Source organism: Macaca mulatta, chromosome 16, assembly GCF_049350105.2.
Source record: "Macaca mulatta isolate MMU2019108-1 chromosome 16, T2T-MMU8v2.0, whole genome shotgun sequence".
Taxonomy (NCBI): domain Eukaryota; kingdom Metazoa; phylum Chordata; class Mammalia; order Primates; family Cercopithecidae; genus Macaca; species Macaca mulatta.
In genome coordinates, this window is record NC_133421.1 from 76,905,317 (window position 1) to 76,929,638 (window position 24,322).

The 24,322-nt window shown below is 38.3% G+C and overlaps 1 protein-coding gene across 12 annotated transcripts in view; it reads right to left on the reverse strand.

Annotated features, from left to right (window-relative positions):
- HELZ (helicase with zinc finger) overlaps nucleotides 1-24,322 on the reverse strand; it is a 178,623-nt gene that overhangs the window by 80,268 nt on the left and 74,033 nt on the right. For 6 of the 12 annotated variants that reach the window (XM_015120168.3, XM_077972575.1, XM_077972567.1 and 3 more), the window contains 4 exons: nucleotides 15,898-16,231; nucleotides 14,914-15,044; nucleotides 8,994-9,173; nucleotides 8,371-8,472 (listed from right to left, as the gene is read on the reverse strand). In XM_015120168.3, the coding sequence (XP_014975654.1) occupies nucleotides 8,371-8,472; nucleotides 8,994-9,173; nucleotides 14,914-15,044; nucleotides 15,898-16,231 (747 nt within the window). Of the gene's footprint in view, nucleotides 1-8,370; nucleotides 8,476-8,993; nucleotides 9,174-14,913; nucleotides 15,045-15,897; nucleotides 16,232-24,322 lie in introns of all 12 variants that reach the window. The other 6 variants (XM_015120164.3, XM_077972570.1, XM_077972566.1 and 3 more) reach the window with 1 other exon arrangement.

Consider the following 24,322-nt stretch of genomic DNA (forward strand, 5'->3'; position numbering starts at 1 on the left):
TGGTGTAAAATTGTCATGGCGATTTCAAGCTACCAGCATGTCACTGAACGTGAACCTGAGAAGTCGTACACATGATTAGCTCTAACAAACCAATACAAGTTGGCTCCAATACAACACTGAGCGGCATGGAGGAAGGAGCAGGGGGTGGAAGCAAGGAGACCAGTTACAAGGTTACTGTTAAGACTGCAGACAAGAGCAGATCGTAGCTTGGACTAGGCCAACAGCAGAGATGTGACAATGGTCAGATTCCCTAGACATTTTGAGAGTAATGCCAACAGAATTTACTGATGAACTAGAAGTGGAATTTAAGAGAAGGAATGATTCCATGCCTCTGAAACTGGATAAATGGTGGTGGCTTTTGCAAAGGTGGTGAAAAAGAGGAATGGATTTGGGGTGGGAATTGAGAGTTTCGTTCTGGGCATATTCAGTAGATATCCAAGTAGATATATCCAGTAAGCAAGGCAATACATAAGTATGGAGTTCAGGAGAATGCCTGGGGCAAGATAGCTACAATTGGGATAATACTAAACCTTGAGACTAGATGAGATTAGAGAATAAAAGTAGATTTAAAAAAAAAAAAAAAAAAAAAAAAAAAAAACCTAGTGGAAGGAAGAATGACTGATGGACCACTCCAACATTCAGAGGCTGGGAAAGGAGACTGGGAAGGAACAAAGATATAGAACTCTGGAGAGCGTGGGGTATTGGAAGTAAAATGAAGCAAGTGTTTCAGATAGAAATAGATAGGAATAACTGTGTTAAATGCTGCTAAGAGGCTTAAGTAAAATGAAGACTGACCACAGGACTTAACAGCAAGAAAACCAATATGATGAACCTCAATATGATGGTTTTAGTGTAAAAGTACAGATGGAAATCTGATTAGCTTGAGCTTAAGAAAGAAAGAGAAGAGAGGAGATAGTGCCAGGGAGTACATATAGACAACTGTCTAGATAAGTTTTGCTTAAAGGCATGCAGGTCAGGTGAAGGTGAGTTTTTGTTTTTGTTTTTTTTTAATAAGACAATAGTATATTTTCATGCTATATAAAGAAAAAACTATGGAGGAAAGAAGAAGCTGTGTATCCAGGAAAGGATGAGAGCTCATTCACAAGTAGAGAGGTTGGTCCCTAGAAAAGAAAAGAACAGTTTAGAATGGGAGGGAAAGCAGTTATTTAGGAGATGCAAGTCAGATGATCTATCAAAGAGAAGATGTGGGCATTCTCTTCTGATGGCTTCTACTCCATCGGTAAAATTACAAAGATCACCAGATGATTGTTATTTTCATCGCTACTATTCCTCTTTCCTAGTTAGGAAAACCGAAGCCCAAAGAGCTTACAGCCAGGATTTAAACCTGTGTTCTTCCCCTCTCTAAGCTTCATTTCTTATTTCCAAAATGAATATAATAATTCAACTTCTCAAGGATTTGGGGAAATTAAATGAGATAACAGATGTATAATATGTAGCATAATGCCTGGCAGCACCAACAAACCGAAGCCCCCCACTTCCCTTCACCCACAGCAAAGCTGAAACTAAAACCAGCATTTCTAAACACTCAGTAAATATTCAATGTACACTGCGCAAACGCAAAAAGGTAGCATCATGATATGAATATAGGCAATCAAAACAATTACTTAAAAGATCTGTTGTTTATTCCATCTAAAAGCACATATTGTGTGAAATATTTTATTTAATAAGTCATCATATGGAACAAAAGAATAATTTATACGCAGCTTCTAAAAAAGTAAGAGCAAAATCTGGTGCTTAATTGGCATGCCTTCAGTTAGTCTAACATTTTGGTAACAACTTCCTTTTCTCAAAGAGCCACCATTTGTTACTAGGCTCTTGTCTCTTACTTTGTGTTAATGTTTCTCAATTTTATGGCCTCTGCACATTTTATGAAAGCAATCTTAAATTATTTTTGGAAGCAAACCAAAAAGGTTTTTAAAAGAGAATTATTAATATTTTGGCCACGCACGATGGCTCACACCTGTAATTCCAGCACTTTGGAAGGCAGAGGTGGGTGGATCACTTGAGGCCAGGAGTTCAAGACCAGCCTGGCCAACATGGCAAAACCCCATCTCTACTAAAAATACAAAAATTAGCCTGGCGTGGTGGCATAAACCTGTAGTCCCAGCTACTTGGGAGGTTGAGGCACAAGAATCACTTGAACCCAGGAGGTGGAGGCTGCAGTGAGCTGAGATGACACCACTGCACTCCATCCTGGGTGACAGAAAGAGACTGTGTCTCAAAAAAAAAATTTTTTTTTAATTTAGAATGTAAAATAAAAGGCCGGGCACGGCTCATGCCTGTAATCCCAGCACTTTGGGAGGCGGAGACGGGCGGATCACGAGGTCAGAAGATCGAGACCATCCTGGCTAACACGGTGAAACCCCGTCTCTACTAAAAATACAAAAAATCAGCCAGGTGTGGTGGCGGGCGCCTGTAGTCCCAGCTACTTGGGAGGCTGAGGCAGGAGAATGGCGTGAACCCGGGAGGCGGAGCTTGCAGTGAGTGGAGATCGCGCCACTGCACTCCAGCCTGGGCGACAAAGCAAGACTCCGTCTCAAAAAAAATAAATAAATAAAAAATAAAAGAGTAGTTATTTTTACTGTCTGATATTAATTACTAAGTAACTTTCTGTTTCTTTGTTTTTCTTAGACATTGGAATTCTATTATAGTAATAAATCTTGCAAATTGCTATTAAAAGTCAACTTTACTGATTTCTTAAATAAGAAAAATAAAAGTCTTAAGTTGATAATCATTTTTTACTAAAAATCACATCAAAATATGTTTTAAATTCTTCAAACCAAAATTGAGTTCACTTTTCCATTTTTCCTTCAATTCAAGACCACACTTGAAAGTGATAATTTGGTGAGGGGGGAAATTTTACACAATGGAGATAATCTAGACTTGGCAGAAGAATTACAACCTCTATATCGTAAGCTATGTACAATCATTTTCTTCAAAAGGCAAGCACTGGCTCACACAAAAACATCTCTGGATACATCAAAGTTAATCATGAAAAAAATCCTCATTATTTCTGATCCTGGCCTACCTGTCTAAATATCAACTTACTGGTAAGCAAATACTAAGGAAAAACTAGGCAGTTATGAGCCACATTTTAAAACTAAAATTCTACCCATCCCCCAGATGAACTATTAAATCTGATAGCAGAATAAAGGCATTTTCAGATATGCAAAAGCTAAAAAATATTACCTCCTATGAACTTTGTCAGAAGGGTTGAAAGCACTAGTTAAGGGTGTGTAAAAAAGGATGTGCACCATCAAAACAAGGTAGAAAATCAAGAAAGAGGAAGACCTAAGATCCAGGAAATGGGATCTAATATAGAAGAGAAGAAAAAGAAATTCCAAAATAATGGCAAAGAGAAGTGTCAGCATAACAAAGAACAACCAGTTCAGAAAGGAGGAGCAAGTGAAATCCAGAAGGGGAGCTTCCAGGAGAAAAAAACAGCACTGACAAATTATCTAAGAGCTGTGACAATAAAGACCCTTGTTTCAGTAGGTATTTACAGAGTCACTTAGGGTATAAAGACCTGATTAGACGTTCAAAGAAAATAAAGCAAATGAAAAACAGTAAGTATTAATGCTAGAACAAATCCAAAAACATATATACATATTATTTGTTAGGAGCAAATAATTTACAGGATCATCATAATAAAAACACTAAAAATGAAGCTACCATACACTCTGGGAGGCCAAGACAGGCGGATCACCTGAGGCCAGGAGTTCGAGGCCAGCCTGGTCAACATGGTGCAACTCTGTCTCTACCAAAAACACAAAAGTTAACTGGGCGTGGTGGCGTGTGCCTGTAATCCCAGCTACTCAGGAGGCTGAGGCAGGAGAATCACTTGAACCCGGGAGGCAGAGGTTGCAGTGAGCCCAGAGAGCCCCACTGCACTCTATTTTGGGCAACAAAGCAAGACTCTGTCTCACAAAAAAAAAAAAAAAAAAGCTACAACAGAAAGTCAACAAATATCCAAAATCAAATTAAGACACAGCAGTTGATATATGTGTGTTTATATATATTTGTTATATATATACACATATATAATTTGTATTTTATATTTTATATATTTATAATTTGTATACATAATATACACACACATATATAATTTTTATATATTATGTTTATAATTTAGAAAAATGGAAGTATCAAAAGAAACTGCTAAAAAAGTCAAAAATTCCCTTGGGAATGATACTTGGTGAACAGTGGCTAGGTTAATTGAAAAAAAAAATTTTTTTTTGCTCTCAACTTTAAATACAACATGACCTTTTGTAATAGTGTATACATGTGATTTCCTTTAATAAACATAAATACTAATCTAAAACAAAAGCTAATTATTTGAATCATTATGGGGAAAATAATTACCAATATTTGAATTTAACTTCTCACTTATAGGTGGCTTTTTAAAATTAAAATTCTCTAGTTTCCCTTGTTTAAAAAGAAACTTTACTTAAATTCTCATATTCTCCCAGTCACTGTCCAACCTCTCCCCTCCTTTCACAGCCAGGCTTCTTTTTAGAAGTATTATCTAGATTGTCCTCTCCAGTTACCAACCTCCTACTCACTCCTCTACTCATTCAACATGGCTTACCTTCCATCTAATCAAGGGACATAAACAACTTCCACATCACTAAATCACACGGATGTTTCCAGGCCCATCGAGTTACCTGACTTGGCAGCATGCAAAGTTCCGCTGCTGCTCCCTCCCAGGAACTCTCCCCTCAGCTTCCATGACTCAAGCTTTCTCTGATTCCCTTCTAACTCTCCAGCCCTCCTCTCCCCTGACAATCTCATCCATGCCCACGCTTCAATCACCACCAATACCCTAGTGACTCACACATTTTCTCTCTCCAGCCAAGACCTCACCTCTGAGTTCCAATGAGTATTTCATTGTAAAATTGAAGGAAAAAAAAAAAAGGTGGTTTTTCAAATTATTCATTTATACAGTATGGATATTTGTTCCCATCAAAATCTCAAGTTGAAATGGAATCCCCAATGTTGGAGGTAGGGCCCAGTGGGAGGTGTCTGAATCATGGGGGCAGATCCCTCATGAGGGGCTTGGGCCATCCCCTTGGTGATAAGTGAGCTTTTGCTCTGAAATCTGATCTTAAAAGTATATGGCACCTCCCACACGCACACTCACTCGCCCCTGATTTCACCATGTGACATCCTACTCCCCCTTTGCCTTCCACCATGACTGTAGCTTCCTGAGGCCTCCCTAGAAGCTGAGCAGATGCCAGCACCATGCTTTCTATAAAGCCTGCAGAACCATGAGCCAACTAAACCTCTTTTCTTTATAAGTCACCTAGTCTCAGGTATTTTTTTAAAGCAATATAAAAACGGCCTAATATCATCAACTAACTCCAAGCACCTGTTTTTTCCTCAAAGGAAAAAAAAAAAAAAGAAAGAAATTAAAGTTCTAAGTCTCACTGCTGACTTTTTCACATTTACCTTGGAAAGTTACCTCAAGTTGAAGCTAGTAAGAATACAAAGCTTGACCGCTGAGCCAATTTTCTTGAAAGTATAATATTCTAGTCCCAACTTTTAAAAGATTTTAAAATATTCTCTGCACTTTCATTTTGTGCAACATTTAAGTTAGACACTGTGTAAAAGATTATTTAAAACACAGCTAACATTTTTTTAAATTGGAGAATTGACAGTAACAAGACAATTTCAAATTCACAGTATAAAATATAATACCAATTAAGAAATTTACATATTTTCCAGAAAGAAATCAATCCACATATCCCACATGAATTATAAGAGAGAGTCTGGTAATATATAATTTTAATTCACTAATTTTATTCATGTAGTAAATTTATACACAACAAATAATCCCCAAAATGTCATTACTTAAAATACTATGAATAAGAATGACCTGATCACAGAAGAATATGCTTCTTTGAAGATCAATATAAAACAACAATTACCTTCCATTTTCCCAGAAAGGAGGAAATGCACCCCTCCATAGATGACCCCTATCTGCAAAGTCATAACTCTGTCAGAACCAGATACTGATCTTGAAAACCACACACAAAAATAAACTGTGTTTTCCCCTCTATTCCATTTTAAAATCTTCTAGTTCTAGTGAAGTAACAAGTAAAAACTGAAACTAAGCAGGATCTAAAATGGTTTCTAAAATCTCCATCTCCAAATATTTTAAGTTCAGCTCAACTCCTGGCAACTAAAAGAGTTTTACAAATTTTAATCATAAGTATGTATATTTAAACACATTTACTACTGTATTCACTATGTAATGTTTTGACTATTTTCACACTATAGCACTTTCCAGGGCCTGTTCCAGACTATATCATGAAGACAGCAAACCCTTCATGAGCCTTTCTCCCTAGAGACAACCATCTTCATGGTCATGAGCAGACACTTAGTGCCCTCTTGTGTTCTTTCCTCTGCATCCTGGGACAATTCAGATAAAGCTAATCTTCCCACAGCACTCAGTCATTCTAATCTTCTCTATTCCATTTCACATGCCTCCTATGTTTGTTGTCTATCAGGAAAATTATCAATTAATCTGAGTTAATGTAATATTAGATAGTGCTAATAAATCTTAACAATTCAATGCATAAATACTCTGAGGAAATACATTTGCAAGTTAACACCTTTCCCAAAGAGAAAAACTATGGTGAAAATGTAGGACTACATAAAGCAAATATTTGGGAAGTCAGACTTTTTCTTACTTTGTTCCATTTACTAAATGAAACCACATGAAGTTTACATTTGAATATATTTATAAATGTTTTTCCATCTTGGGTTGAACCACTTTTGAGACTTACAGAGAGGTGAGAATTTCTGATAGAGGGCAAGTTTCAATATTTGGGCCACAATGATACATGTACCCTACTGAACATAACTTCTTATTCTGCATATCGAGATGCACCACATGTTGGATTATAACCTCCAAAAAATAATTTTACATGGAAAAAGCTAAATATAAGCTAGTTGAGTGACGCATTTAGTGTTCATCAGCAACAGCTCTACAGCCCCAAATGTCAAATAGCCTATGCTAAGTCAACCAAGATTTGAGTGGGCTTTACCCCACTGTTTTCACACCAAGTACACCATGATAACTGAGGTCACACTTCCTATGGAACACACATGCGCACTCTACCAACAATATAAGTGAACAAAACAAACCACTTATATCATTAGAGTAAAAATACCTATAGCAAAAAAGGTAACTACTCAACTTTCACTTATGAGCTGGAAGAGATTAGATTCTGAATCAAACTATTTATTGATGAATGTATCCTTCAATAAATACCATGTTTTCATTTATAGTGATAATGATTGTATATATGTAATATTTTCTTATTAAATACAACCAGATTCTATTTAAAATAATTACTGCTTCTTAATCTTCCAGAGTGAAAATAAAATATGGCAAAAAAAACCTGTGTTAATAGGTCACACCACTTTTTTCCTCTTTTTTTTTTTTAATGGAATTCTAAGATCATTCAAACAGCTTTGGTTATGATTACTGAAGAATTAAATAACATAATTTCATTTCCCATGCTTGAGCTCTAGTAGAAATAAAAAGTTAGTGACTTAATGATTCAAAAGTGCAGTTAGAAATTAATTTATAAACAACTGTATTCAAACAACCTAGGGCATGACATATTAGTTTGTAAAATGGCAAAACTGAACATTAATCCATATAACAATGAAAGCAAATGGTATAATAAACAACAATTTGATGATTCTTTATTGTTTTCTGAAGAAAAGGATTTCTATTCCCCCACATCCTATATTTAAGTACATTTCATGTTCATATATACTCAGAGGACCTTTCTATATCAACCTTAAATTTTCTTTGACACTTAAATGATAGCAAAAGTTGTTAAATACCAGTCAAGTACATTTTGTTGCAGAAATCATTTCAGTATTTCATGTTTAATGTGTAGCTTCTATGAAATTACCTGCATCACAGCCAAAATTTTATTTTCATAAAGAACTGTCCACTGCATGACTAATCTGCCATGCAAAATATACTAGAATTTTAACTGAACTAGATTTAATTTAAATTATCATATTATGTTATTTCATCATACTAGCTTTTAGAGGTACATATCAAAATCTACTCAGGTTGAAACAACACTTTACACACAAAACTTAAAAAAGGATGTCTTTCTCTTACTTAATGTTTAAGAAATGAATAGTCAAAGATTTTTACATTTTTCCTTAATTTAAACAGTTTCTTCAAAAGACATAACCTCTAAATGTCAATGCACAGTTAAAGACTTTGGTATTTCCAAAGTTACTAAAATCTTTACAGACACCTTTTCTTAAGAATAATAAAGTATGATACAGATACATAATAAGCCTTAAAAAAAATACCTGAGAGGTCTTGCCTGGGGATTGCCTGCTTCTACATATGGATGTAAATAATCCTTTATGTAGAGATCAGCAGCACTATTAGAATGGGTGCAAATGAGAATCCTGCTGAAATAAATGGTGCAAATAAAAAGAATGATAAAACACAAAACTATTCAAGCAGTATAATACCGAAAAAAAAAAGCAGTGGCCATCCTAACATTATACAATTCCCTCATCCTACTCAGTAATCCCTAGCACTATTCAGTGATACCTTTAGGAAATTAAGTTAAAAAGGAAGTACCCCAAAATTATTTTTAAATCTATCATATAAAATATATATACATATGTTTAAACCCAAGTCTTTTGGCTCTAACAGATATCACAATTCCATAGCAAACTTGCTCTGATGGCTATTTAAAAACTATTTTAAAACTTACTATCTATACTACCAATTTTAAAAACAGTATGTTTTAAGAGAATTCAAATTTTTAGTGCTCTGGGGTTTGGATTTACGGCTTTTCCTTTTCTTTTTCATGTTTAAGAGCTGCATGAAAACTGTCTTGCTAGCCCTCATTTTGCATTTAAAACAAGAACAGAGGTAGTACCCTACCAGGGAAATATGAGCACGCTTCCCACCCTCTCACCTAGTCTCCTGTTGCTGCAGAATATGTTTGACAGCCTGAGCTAGAGTGAACGTTTTGCCTGTCCCATAGGGTCCGATGATAAGCACAGGCGGCAGCTGGATTGCAAGTGGAGTGGTAATGGCCAGAACAGCCTCTTTCTGTTTTGCATTTAGTCGAGGATCCAACTGTTCATCCCATTGTCTATGGAAAACAAAAATTTATTTTAAACATATGCATCTTGTTAATAAACAGAACACAACACAAGAGTATCCTGAATTTCAGTGAACCATTAAAACCACTGAAATAGCACAGCATCTATAAAAACAAATGCTTATTCTAAAGCTACTTTTTAGAAAGTTACCCAACAGAGTCAGTGTAGAGTGTTTTAACATGTAAATCAAAATTAATTTTATCTTGTCCTATTCTACATACAAAAAGATTTTGGTAACTTATCTAAGGAAATCACATACTTCGAATCTAGCTGCTGCCAGGTCTTTAAGTAGAAATGGCAATGTTTCAAAAATGTAATTTCCCTCTGTTACAAAAAGCATCATAAAACTTTTTACTGATATTAACGAAGTAGTACTTTTTTTTTGCATAACAAATGAAATGCAAAAGGAAAACGATCTGAATTTCAAATTCTTTTTTTTTTTTTTGAGACGGAGTCTTGCTCTGTCACCCAGGCTGGAGTGCAGTGGCCGGATCTCAGCTCACTGCAAGCTCCGCCTCCCGGGTTTACGCCATTCTCCTGCCTCAGCCTCCCGAGTAGCTGGGACTACAGGCGCCCGCCACCTTGCCCGGCTATTTTTTTTTGTATTTTTTAGTAGAGACGGGGTTTCACCGTGTTAGCCGGGATCGTCTCTCGATCTCCTGACCTCGTGATCTGCCCGTCTCGGCCTCCCAAAGTGCTGGGATTACAGGCTTGAGCCACCGCGCCCGGCCTGAATTTCAAATTCTAATTATTTAAAAGATCTGCTGGCAAAGTTTAAAACAAGAGGAAAAGAACAAACCTATATGTCCCTGGTTAAGAGATACTAATTTTTACAAAGATCTTAATGTAGAAAAGATTAGGTCTTGTAAAAAGGCATAAAAAGCCAAACAAAATGAAATGTTTTTTAATATTTTTGCACACACACACACAAATAATATACATATCATACTGGTCAGCGTAGAAAACACCTGTCACAGTCGCACAGATGGCTACTGTAATGAGATCTATCTTACTAGTGCCCCTTCTATGACTTGGCTAAGTTTCGAAGATTTAAATGGACAGCAGATGCTGCAACAGATCAAACTGAGTGGAGAATCAACAGCATTTTTTCTCACAACTACAGTTAAAATACTATACATTGCAACAACTATGGTAAAAATGAGAGGGATGTGAATCAAAATAGTAAGAGTGTGTAAAGAAACTCTTAGAAAATTTAAAATAAAAGTGCCTGCAAAATAACCCTGAAATAGAGGACAGAGTTTAGACAGGAAAATTCTCTCTGTGAGGCTATATCGTACTTAAATCAGAAGCTGGTTATTTTTGAAAAATCTTAACACTTTCAGTTTTCAAGAAATTATAACCTAGCCAGGCGTGGTGGCTCATACCTATAATCCCAGAATTTTGGGAGGCCAAGGTAGGAATGTCATTTGAGATCAGCAGTTCAAGACTACCCTGAGCAACATAGCAAGACCTCACCTCTACAAATATGTATAAAATAACTGTTAAATTATGACATATAATCTCAAACCAACAAAATTCTCCTTAAAAAATGTAAAACTTTAGAAAACAAATTTTGACCATGTAATCATGCCAATATTTTTCTGAAATTTGCCATTTGCTAAACCCCAAACATTTTATTTCAGAGTCCCTCAGCATTAACTGGCTTATTTATTCATAATTCTGCCAGTATCCAGCAATTTTCCATCTTCTATAAATGAGAAAACTGCTTTAGGTGATGGCTAAGTCCAGACCTACTGCATGTAGCACTGGGTGGAATGGTTACCCTAAAACCATCAGAGCAGCCTTCTCCCCTGCCTTCCTTTACTGTTGAGCCTAGTCAGCTATAACGCTCCATCTCCCAGCCTCCTGTGCTATAGACCCAATTCTGGTCAATTAGATGGGGGAGGAAGTCCTCAGAAGGACTTCCATACACAATAAAATAAAAACAAAGCCTCACTTATTTTATATATATGTATTTTTAACTAAAAAGAGCCCTTCTTGCTCATCACTTCCTTCCTCAGCTGACCAGAAAAAGCTTATGGTAAATAAACTACAGCAATCATCTTATATTTTGCATGAGGCAAAACACATCAGGAAGAAAACAAACATGCCCTACATGGTAGAAAGGAGGGGGAGGTGTCTGTCCTTGATGGCCCTGCAGAGCTCCTGCACAGTCCTGGACCATGTATCTCTAGGCTGATAACTCCACCTTTTAAAGTCACAATCAGTTCAGTAAACTGCTAACTGAATCTATACCTGACTACTATGATTCTATGATACCTGTCCCCAATGGTTCCTTTATCTGTGCATGAAGATAATGACATTTGCGTCAGATGGTTATTTTAAAGATCAAGTGGGATAATACATGTAAAGCTGTTTAGAAAAATAATTGAGCAACAAAAGTTCAATTAAGGTTAGCTTCTGTTACAATATTTTCTAGAGATTACAGAAAAATGAGATATTACTTGACTAGTACACACTTTTAAAGCAAAAAGTTCTTAAAATACCCTCTCATCTTTCAAATCTGGGGACTTTCATGAACTTAAGAATGAGATAGATATCATGATGAACATTTATAGAAAGCCAGTGAATGGAACAAACTGTATTTATTTATCGAACTGTCCACTTAATAAGGGAAAGAAGATTTACAATATACATGCTAAGAGGAACTTCTGATTTTCAAAATTTAAAACAATATAAAATCTCAAGTTTATTCTGAATGAAATACTTTATTTCATTCCCAGAGCTAAACTAATTCGAAGTCCTTTCTTCCCCTGACCTAATGTAGTTATAACTAATTTACAGACTATATGCTCAAGAACAATTTCTCAATTTCATTTATCTATCTATATTCTACACTAGTCCAGAAAATATATTCTGGCACAATTGTGGCTCACTGCAACCTCAAACTATTAGGCTCAAGCAATATTCCCACCTCAGCCTCCTACCTAGCTGAGACTACAGGCGTGTGCCACCACACCCAGGTAATTTTAATTTTACTTATTTCTTTATTTATGTATAGAGATGGGGGTCTCACTATATTGCTAAGGCTGGACTCTAACTCCTGAGCTTAAGCAATCCTCCCACCTCGGCCTCCCAAAGTGCTAGGATTACAGGTGTGAGCCCATGACCACAACTCAGTATGTTCCTAGACCCAGATACCTTTTAATTGCTATTTAAATTACAGTGGTATAAAAATATTTTCTTGCTTGAAAGTTTGCTTACTTTTGCAGCTAAAACTTACAGTCAGTAGTATTTAAATATACTATGTTATACACAATATAATTTTCAGAAGTGAGCATATCCAGTAAATGTGCCTACAAGCTTACTGGTATGGCCTCACAATTGAAACTTTTCTTCTTTAAACTTGAAATTCTTATTAACTTAAATGTGCTGAAGATGAATAATGTGTAAAACTCTATGGGTATTCGAAGAAAAATAAGACATGGTCTCTTTCTGTACAAAGTTCAGAGTTTACCAAGAAAAACAGTCTAGAAACGTACATGAATTGACAAATTTAGAGAAATTATACTTTAAAGCACAAAACCGAACCTAGTACATGTCAGGCACTCAATAAATAGTTGTTAAAATATTGACATGAAAGGCTCAGGTTCATCTGCTGACCCTTTAATCCAGAGCATACGAGCTGGACTAAATATTAAAGGACAGAGAGCTCTTCAGTGAACTAACATTGGGCAAAGATTATATGAGAGAAAAAATCACTTAAAGAGGCGGCAAGGCTGCAGGAAAGGAGAAATGCGGAGTTGTCTGATGGGTGTACAGCATCAGTTTTGCAAGACAAAAAAGTTCTGGAGATTGCACAACAATGTGAATATATTTAACACTATGGAATTGTACATTTAAAATGGTAAAGAGGGTACATTTTACGTTATGTGGATTTTACCACAATTAAAAACTTTTTAAGAAGAATAACAGAAAGATAAGGAGGCAAATAAGTATATGGCAAATTAAACAAACTTCAAGGTAATTCAATATTACTAAAACATGGGGATTTAGAGGGAGAAAAGGAGTGTCAAGCAGAAAAAAATAAAAGAAATCTGAAAGGATACCGCAGGAAAGCACAGTCAACGAGGCCATACACGGGCGCTTCGGCTTAGACTGCTCACCCTTTATCTACGTATCGAGGAGAAGCCATCAGAGATTTGTGAGCAGTGAAATGACATGATTATTTCAGAAAACTAACTCTAGGAGAAATATTTGAGATGAGCCAGAAAACACAGCCACAGACGGCAAAGCTACTGAAATACTCCAGGTCTAAAAGCAGCACTGGCTCTGAGAAAGAAAAGAAAAGGAAGCATGAAGAGGAGCTGAATCCAAAGAGAACTGAGGAGATGTCACTGGATTTTTACAATTAGTAGATCACCAATCACTTTCAGGATAGCACACAAGAGGAAAACAGAGGTTACAGAGTGAGTAAGAAAGAATACTGGAAATACACAGACTATTCCCTCTCAAGAATTTTGGCAGTAAAAAGAACAGAGGGGGACAGCACAGTAAGAGTAAGCAAAACAAGGGAAAAATGACTGAGGCCTTGTGTTGTAAGGCGTATTTCGTGTTGTTCTGCTTTTACGACCATAAGAAATGGAATGTGAGGGAAGTGATATATGCCACTTCTAGGCCTGGCCCATAAAAGCTTCCCACACGACCCTTTGTGCTCACTCTTCCCCCGTCAGTCAGCTGAATGTCAACACCCAGGGTGACCCTGGAAACCACTCACTGAAGATCCCAGAGGCTCCATCAGTCATGGAAAGGGCCACCCTACCATGATTAAATTGAAAGTGATAAATAAACTTCTATTTTGTAGAGCCACTGAGATTAAAAAAGAAAAAAAGGTGTTGTGAGTTGAGCATGGGCAGGCACTAAGGGCATAAAACCCAGTGAAGAGATGAAAAGGCAGATACAGGCATACAGCTCTCAGTCATCCATGCTTATAACAAAATGGAAGTACCTTCTTCCCCCAAAAAAATTTAGGCAGAACAATATTTATATGACCATTAACTGGACAGAAGTTTCTGAAGCAGTTTCTTCTATTGTAATTTGTCCATTTTGCTCATTTATAAAACTCTCACCTATCTTTAAAAAGTATTTTAAATTAGGACAGGTGCAGTAGCTCACATCCCAGAACTTCGGGAAGCCAAGGCAGGAAGGTCACTTGAGGCCAGATTTCGAGACCAGCATGGACAAGATAGCAAGACCCCTGCCTACAAAAAAAATTTTTTTAATCAGCCAGACACAATGGTATGTGTCTAAAATCCTAGTCACTCAGAGGCTGAGGCAGGAGAGTTGCTTGAGCCCAGGAGTGCAAGGCTGTAGTGAGCAATGATCATGCCACTACACTTCAGCCTGGGTGACAGAGCAAGACCCTAACTCTAAATAAATAAAAATTGTTTTAAATTAACTACTGGAACCACTTCAGAAAGGCCCTAATTTCCCCATTCAACTTCTACTTGGAAATATTCCTAAATTGCTTGGCATCCTATCAAATTAAGGCTGTTGAGAAAAGCAGTGGAATTCATTTAGACTCCAAGAAAAAGTAAATAGATGATGAACCTCCAATGTTTCATTTTAAGTGTTCTTTTACTCTCTTTCTAAACTAATGTCTCCTGAAAAGCAAAGGCAAACTTTCTTATAAAACTATGCTTGAATTATCTTATACAGATATTCAATTTAATATTAACCTTCCTTTAATAAGACAACGCCTTAGTGTACCTGTTAGGACTCCACGGTATGGTGGGAGTCATACTGATGTCTGGAAACAAAACCCCATTGTCCTTGATCCTGTCTAGTGCATAGTGCATTTCACAGAGGGGTAATCGATTTAACTGAAACTGAAGTTCAACCTGAAACACAAAATGAATTTTTTTAAAAACCTCATGAAAGCAAACATCAATGCTGGCAGCTCGCTAGAATACTTTGGGAGGAATCTGTTTGGGACAATAAGTGCAGAGATTCTTTCAAAGTATAATCATAGTCTAACCATAATTACGATGAATATTTGCTTTGTTCATTTATAACCAGGCACTGTAACAAGTACTTTACTATGGATTATCTCATTTCATAGTACCAATGATAATATATACTATTATTAACATCATTTTACATATTAAGAAACAGACATATTTATAAGTTACCTAATCTCTAGATAAAGGCTACTTGACTCTACCATTCGCATGAAAATACATTAGCAAAAAATCCGAACATGTGAAGTATCCAGTCGTGAGAGATGATTAGCCCTATGACACTCTATCAATTTGCAATGAATAAATAATATTCACCAAGTTTTATGTTTACAAAGAAAAAAAGATTAATCTTCCAGTTAAATATGGCAGACTGAAGACATAATTCACCTAACACCCCATAAAGATAGAGAGAACAGGAACAGATACAACTGCAGATGAGAGAGGTCCAGGAGGTAGCTTAATTTCTTTTCATCTTTTCTTCCATTACTGATTTAAAACTCTAATCAGAAAGCTCAACCTTGTATAACACTAGAACATTCCAAATGTTACTTAAATTTAAAAGAATCACTTTTCTCTGGGAGTTGCTACACGTCCAATTCTCAACCTACCACCGTAGACTTCAAAGTCAGCTTTGCTTTCGTTTATGGCAAAAGAAAAACTAAGCCAGAGGAAGACTATGAGCCGATAATGAGGCTACAGGCCACTTTGGTTAAACTGCAACCTTAAAACATACCTGTGTGTCACAGTCAGGCCGAAGATTAAGTTCTTCACAGCATTCCCTAGATAGCCTTAAAAATATATATTCCTTTGTTTTTTCTTCAATAGTAGCTTCATAAACCTTCTCTTTGGTTCCCTGGGTCTGTCCTAACTTCTGTTTAGGGACTGGTAATAAATAAACAGCATTGACTTTGGTCATCACCAGTCGTCCAGCCAAAGTATCTTCAGAAAGTGTTTCAGTAAGCTTAAAGCGACCAAAAAGTTGTCCATTCTGAGCATACTTTGCACCTCCAGAAACGCCAGTGAGCATGAAGCTTGCTAGAATCTGCAATTGCACTTTAAGGTTGAACCTAAACCAGAAGTAGAAAACTAGTTTGAATATTTTACATACAAAATATATAAAAACTAGAATAGTGAAAGTAAATCAAATATACACACAACAAAAATCAAACCATTATATCACTTCCACTTCATTGAGCTAAAAACTGTATTTTTCTGCCTTTAATACAAGCTGGAAACAACAACACTTTTTTTTTTTTGAGACGGAGTCTCACTCTATCGCCCAGTCTGGAGTACAGTGGCATGATCTTGGCTCACTGCAACCTTTGCCTCCCGGGTTCAAGAATTCTCCTGCCTCAGCCTCCCAAGTAGCTGGGATTACACGTGCCCACCATGCCCGGCTAATTTTTGTATTTTTAGTAGAAACACGGTTTTGACATGTTGGCCAGGCTAGTCTTAAGCTCTTGATCTCAGGTGATCCACCCACCTCAGCCTCCGAAAGTGCTGGGAGATTACAAAGGTAAGCCACTGTGAATGGCCAACAAAACTTTTTTTTAAGTGAATAAACTCCCATGTAAGTTACATAAAGATACATACTAACTTGTGTTGAAGAATATGCACATTCAAAAAACATCAGAGTATTTAAAATGAAACTAAATGTCGTTTTTGAAAGTAACATGAAATATTATATACTAATTAATATAAAAGTCTGTTTGAACACACCATTGGGACAATAAAGACTTTAAAATCACCTGGAACCAGAAGGAAACACATTGCACTGAAAATTACAATGGACTTTAAACCAATTGCTTTCCAAGTAGAGCTTATCAACAGATTCAAACCATAAAATATCTCTTTCAATAATGTTAATGAACATTTAAAATAAATTTTCATTCATGGCTACATGGAGGCAGGTCTCATGCAGGAATTATGGAAAGAGAAGTTAAGGCCTATCTTATTAGACAATGGTTGGTATACTCCCTCACACTTCCATGTGTGCACGTGAGTGTGAGAGAGTATGTGTGTGAAGGCAGCACAGAGAATCAAGATTAATTTACACAGTCAAGAAATACGGAGCCGGACATGGTGGCTCACGCCTGTAATCCTAGCACTACGGGAGGCTGAGGCAGGCAGATCACCTGAGGTTGGGAGTTGAAGACCAGCCTGGCCAACATGGTGAAACCCTGCATCTACTAAAAATACAAAAATTACCCAGGTGTGGTGGCACGCACCTGTAATCCCAGCTACTTGGGAGGCTGAGGCAGGAAAAACACTTGAACCCAGGAGGCGGAGGTGGCAGTGAGCCAATATCATGCCATTGCACTACAGCCTAGGTAACAAAGTCAGATTCTGTCCCCAAATTTAAAAAAAAAGAGAGAAATATGAAGTGAAAGAAAGATGTAAACTAATTAACAGTTCTCCTTCGCTGTTCTGAAATGGTGCTGTAAGAGGTAAGACAACATGGTAAGAAATGGTGGCAATATTTTCTCCTTTCTCTTAGGTTTGTCTTAGTCTGTTTTGTGTTGCTGTAACAGAATACCTGAGACTGGGTAATTTATAAAGAACAGAGATTAATTTCTTACAGTTCTGGAGACTAGAAAGTCTAAGATTAAGGGGCTGGTATATGGTGATGGTCTTCAGGCTGCATCATCCCATGGTGGAAGGCAGAAGGGCATGAGAGTGTAAGCAAAAGCAACGGCAAGAGAGGACTGAATTCACTCTTCTAACAGCCCACTCTCATGATAAGGAGCCCACTCCTGTAAAATCACATTATCCACTCATGAGGGTAGAATCCTCATGGCGTAATCACCTCTTAAGAGTTCCACCTCTTAATACTGTCCCCATGGCAATTACGTTTCAACATTAGTTTTGAAGGGGACATTCAAACCACAGCATTCTGCCCATAGCCTCCAAATGCACGTTCTTCTCACATACAAAATACATTAATTTCATCCCAATAGCACCTAAAAGTTTTAACTCTTTCCAGGATCAACTCAAAAGTCCAAGCCCAGAGTCTCAACTAAATCAGAAACAGATAAGACTCAAGGCACAATTCATCCTGATTCAAATTCCTCTCAGGAGGAATTTGTCTGTGAAATTAATGAGTTACATGCTTCCAAAATACAACGGTGGGACAGGCACAGGATAAACATTCCCATTCCCAAAGGGAAAACTAGGCAAGAAGAAAGGAATAAGTGGTTCCAAGAAAGTCCAAAATCCAAAAGTGCAAACAACATTAAGTCTTTTTTCTTTCTTTTTTTTTTTTTTTGAGACGGAGTTTCGCTCTTGTTGCACAGGCTGGAGTGCAATGGCGTGATCTCGGCTCACTGTAACCTCCGTCTCCCAGGTTCAAGCAATTCTCTTGCCTCAGCCTCCTGAGTAGCTGGGATTACAGGCATGCACCACCATGCCCAGCTAATTCTGTGTTTTTAGTAGAGACCGGGTTTCTCCATGTTGAGGCTGGTCTCGAACTCCTGATCTCAGGTGATTCACTCGCCTCGGCCTCCCAAAATGCTGGGATTACGGGCGTGAGCCACCGTGCCTGGCCTACATTAAGTCTTAAAGCTGAAGAATAATCTTTGCTTCCACATCCCACATCCTGGCATACTGGAACAGTAGTTGGGCTCCCAAGGCCTCAAGCAGCCCTGCTTCTATGGCTTTGCTGCACTCAGTCCCCCCAGAAGCCCTCACAGATTGAAAGTCTTGTATCTGTAGCTTTCCCAGGTGAGAGCTGCATAATGCTGACCCTTCAGTTCTGGGGTCTCAGGATCTAGCCCACTCCCAGGGCTCCATTAAGCACTGTCCTAGTAGGGGCTCTGCACAGTGGCTCCGCCTCTGCAACAAGTCCGCCTGGGCCCTCAGGTTGTCCAATACATCCTTTGAAGTCTAGGTGGAGTGACCATTCTGGCCAACCTGATGAAACCACATCTCTACTAAAAATACAAAAGTTAGCTGGGCGTGGTGGCACACGCCTGTAGTCCCAGCTACTCGGGAGGCTGAGGCAAAAGAATTGCCTGAACCCAGGCGGCGGAGGTTGCAGTTAGCTGAGATTGTGCCACTGTACTACAGCCTGGGTGATGGAGCGAGATTCTGTCTCCAAAAAAAAAAAAAAAACACACGGCCGGGCGCGGTGGCTCAAGCCTGTAATCCCTGCACTTTGGGAGGCCGAGACAGGCGGATCACGAGGTCAGGAGATCGAGACCATCCTGGCTAACATGGTGAAACCCCGTCTCTACTAAAAAATACAAAAAACTAGCCGGGCGCGGTGGCGGGCGCCTGTAGTCCCGGATACTCGGGAGGCTGAGGCAGGAGAATGGCGTGAACCCGGGAGGCGGAGCTTGCAGTGAGCTGAGATCCGGCCACTGCACTCCAGCCTGGGCGACAGAGCGAGACTTCGTCTCCAAAAAAAAAAAAAAAACAGGAGGCCATGTGTGGGGGCTCACACCTGTAATCCCAGCACTTTGGGAAGCCGAGGTGGGAGGATCACTTGAGGTCAGGAGTTCAAGACCAGCCTAGCCAACATGGTGAAAACCCATCTCTACTAAAAACACAAAAATTAGCTGGGCATTGTGGCCCAGCCTGTAGTTCCTAGCTACTCAGGAGGCTGAGGTAGGAGAATCACTTGAACCCAGGAGGTGGAGGCTGCAGTGACCTGAGATAGCGCCACTGCACTCCAGCCTTGGCGACAGAGTGAGACTCCATCTCAAAAAGAAAAAGAAAAAAAAAGAACCCTTACTTTATTCATGCTTTCTTAAATGAAATTAAAATTGTACTTTCCTTTTACTACCCATATAATATGCAGAGTTTAGGGGTCATTAAAACTTTCTTAGAGGGAGGAGATTACTTCAGAGTGCAAGAAATTCTTGATTCACAAAGGACCTCTTTTTGCTAAGATGATGTACATGATGTACAGTTTTCTTATTTTTTTTTTTTCACTATACAATCAATGTCTTCTTCCTTTGAACTCCCTCTTCCATGGACTTCTGTATGGTAATGCTCTCCTAGTTTTCTTCCTACCTCTCCTAGCTGCTCTCCATCTCCCATCTAAGCACCACCTACTTTCTATAAGCTCCACCCTGCCTTCCTTCTACTCTGTAAGTTCTTGCTAGGTCACCCTCTCCCAGATCTCCCAGCTCAGGGCTGTAAATCCAACTGTCAAATGGACACTCTTGTTTATATGCCCTTTAAACTCAGTATATGCAAAACTATCTGACCTCCCCAGTGTGACCCAACCCAATCTTCCCATGTATTAACAACTTAGAAAATGGCACTATCATCCATGTAGGTATCCAAGCCAAAAATCAAGTCATCCTTGACCCTGCCTCTCTCACCAACCTTCATTCACGCAACACAGAATCACTATGCCCTGTTAGTTCCTCATGGCCCTGTTAGTTCCCCTCCTTCCTAATTCATCTGCATCCTAACATTTTTAACTTGCATTACTGTAACAGACTTCTAACCCGACTTCCTGTCTCAAATCTGTTCTCCACACCCCCATCAGAGGATCTCTGAAAAATGCAAATCTGATAAGTAGCTTTCTATAGCTGAGGACAGAGCTTCTCTCTCATCTAACCTGTCCCCACCACACAAGCACCCTCCATTGCAACTACAATAAACAACTGGCAGCTCCCCAAAACTCTATGCTCTTATTCTCATCCTGTTTCCTTTAACCAAATATTTTTGTCCTACTTTTTTTTTTTTTTTTTTTTGAGACAGAGTTTCACTCTTGTTGCCCTAGCTGGAGTTCAATGGCCCCATCTCGGCTCACTGTAATTTCCACCTCCTGGGTTCAAGCGATTCTCCTGCTTCAGCCTCCTGAGTAGCTGGGATTACAGGTGCCCACCTGCAGACCAGGCTAATTTTTTGTATTTTTAGTAGAGACAGGGTTTCACCACGTTGGCCAGGCTGGTCTCGAACTCCTGAACTCAAGTGATCCACCCGCCTCGGCCTCCAAAGTGCTGGGATTACAGGTGTTAGCCACCGCGCCCAGACTTGTCCTACTTCTAAACCTGACGAATCCTTACCTGTTTCTCAAAGTTCGACTTACATTCCATCTGCTCTAGAAAGCAGATGTGAGCCCCTCCTTGACTTGACTACCCTCCTTGTCTCCACTAAGCTGGGAAAGTGCCTCTTCCACGGGGCCCTTGTGCATTCCTCCAGTACAGTGCTGATCACATATTATTATAACCCTATATTTACGGGTCTCTCTCCCCTACTGGATTACAAACTTTTAGGGGACAAGGAAACATATTTTGCTTGCCTTAGAATCAGCAGTGACTAGCAGAGAACCTAACGCCTTCAATATTCAATAAATTTTGTTCACTGAATTAATTTTATGTTTTTCTAATAATCTGATTTTTTTCCCAAGCACCATATTCCCACTTCAGCCACTTTATATTATTTCCTAACATATTCTTGAAATCCTGTCATATATTTCTCAACTATCTTAAGCCATATATATTTTTTTAATAGTTTTTTGTTTTGTTTTTTGAGACAAGGTCTCACTGTCACCCAGGCTCGAGTGCAGTAGCACAATCTTGACTCACTGCAGCCTTGACCTCCTGAGCTCACGCAATCCTCCCACCTCAACCTCCTGAGTAGCAGGGACCATGGGTGCACACCATCACGCCCAGCTAATTTTTGTATTTTTTGTAGAGATGGGGTCTCGCCATGTTGCCGAGGCTGGTCTCAGACTTCTCGGCTCAAAAGACCTGCCCTCCTGGGCCTCCCAAAGTGCTAAGATTACAGATGTGAGCCACCGCACCCAGGCCTTAAGCCATATATTAAAGTTTCACTCATGTCTATTTGAGAATCACCATCCCAAAACACTTGATCACAATTTAGCAGGCATGAAAAGTTAGTCTCACAGTTTAGAGCAACAAGAAAATCCTCTTGTGACACTGGTTGTGTCTTGTAACAAAATTCTTGAGGTAGAGGCACTAGAAGTGCTAAGAAATAAAATAAAAGTCTTAAGAAATGCAGCTTTTCCCACAAAAAATTCATCACATGTTCAAGATGCAGACATTATAGACTTTCTAGTAGAGGTTATAGCTAATAACAATTAATTTGTATAAAAGATTAACAGGCTAAAACTAAAATTATGTTAGTAATCTTAAATATTAAAATACGTACTTTTTGAAATTTAATAACTCAAAAATACCTAAACTAGAAAATATATCCTACAATTAACAAAGATATTTCTTAATAAGAAGAAAAACGATCTTTTCATTGTTGCATGCTACATTTTAAAATCAACCTTAAAGTTTACATAATCCCTAACCTTTTAGGGAATGGCAGAATTACAGTCAATTGAATACTCAATAGACTTAAAAAGATACTTCTAGGCTAATGAGAAATATGGCTCTATCAACCTTAGCAACAATTCTATCTCTTGAGTGCAACTTTTCAAAAATTTCAAACCTACAGTGTTTTCATTTCATGTGATTTCTGACTATATGAACAATAAAAATCAACCAAAGTAATAAAACAATCCCTGAGTTTACTAAAGCAGAGCAACAGAACAGAGGTATCACCAATAGAAGCAGCACCCATCTAAACGATGAAATGTGCACCCCACACTAGGCCTGTCATGTCAGCTGTTAGCATTGAGAAGCCAAGCACGATGACCCGATGAGGCATGCACAGTTTAATGGACACAATAGCTTCAGCTAAAGTACATTTCTTTTGAAAATGCATCTCTTAAAAATCAAACAGATTTCACTTCAAAGTAGAATCATTATTGAACACACACCAACATGTGACTGAGTATGAGAAGTAAAACAAACAAATCTCAAAAGAAAAGCATTTTCTAAAACTTAAATGAAATGAAATGTAGTATTATCTTTATCACTTACACACATCTCACACTAAAAAAACCTAAGAAGAAATTTCTGGACTGCTTTGAAAAAAATCATCCCCTAAAAAAAAAAAAAAAACTAGATTATTAAATCCAGCCTCAAACCAAAACGTATTTTACCTAATCTTGGGAGCCTTTTTTCAATCTACTTTCTAGAAAGAAATGCTAAAATGACCATGTAAAAGGCACTGTCTGATGGGATCTTGCTCTGTCGCCCAGGCTGGAGGGCAGTGGTACGATCACAGCTCACTGCAACCTCAAATTCATGGGTTCAAGTGATCCTCCTGCCTCAGTCTCTTGCAACCCTTATCATCAAAATGTAAGAAACTAGTATGAAGCTCCTTGATACTACTTTCATGATTAGAAATATTCTGCTTTGGCCTGGTGCGGTAGCTCGCACCTGTAATCTCAGCACTTTGGGAGGCTGAGGTGGGTGGATCACCCGAGGTCAGGAGTTCAAGACCAGCCTGGCCAACATGGTGAAACCCCATCTCTACCAAAAATGCAGAATTAGCTGGGCATGGTGGCACTCGCCTGTAATCCCAGCTACTCAGAAGGCTGAGGCAGGAGAATTGCTTGAAACCGGGAGGTGGAGGTTCTGGTGAGCAAGACTGTACCACTGCACTCCAGCCTGGGCAACAACAGCAATACTCCATTTAAAAAAAAACAAAAAGAAAAAGAAAGAAAAGAAAAAAGGAAATATTCTGCTTAAACTGTCAAAGTTCACAGAAGACTGATACATTCTCGGAACCTTGGGAAATATCCTACTAATTGTGTGGCACATCTGACCACAATGTCACAAAGAGGCAAACTTCAGTGTGTTCAGAACACACTTATTACTGTCAATACATACCCAAGTCATTTAGAGAGATGAGTCAATATAGCCATACCATTGTCTCCTACCTCTAAATTGGGTTTCAAACCACAACAAAACATTCTTCATGATTCTAATGGTGACTTGGGTTTGCTCTGATGACTGGTATTGATTGAACAGACAAGCAAAATGGCCCCGTCAGACAAACTAGAGCACAGTCCAAAGGCCAAAGCCAACCTTCAGACTGTTTCTGTATAGCCCTTAACTGACAGTGGATTTTACAAAAAACAAAAAGAGAAGAAGAAATGCAACCAGGCCTGTATGAAATTCTCAAAGCCTAAAATATTTATTAGCTGACCCTCTACAGAAAAAGTTACTGAGCCCTGCACTACACCATAGCTTAGCAGCTACACAGGGACCGCCCCCAAAATTTTTTAAAATATATCTTAGTTATGTTATTTATACTTAAAGAATTAACAATCAAAGGTAAAT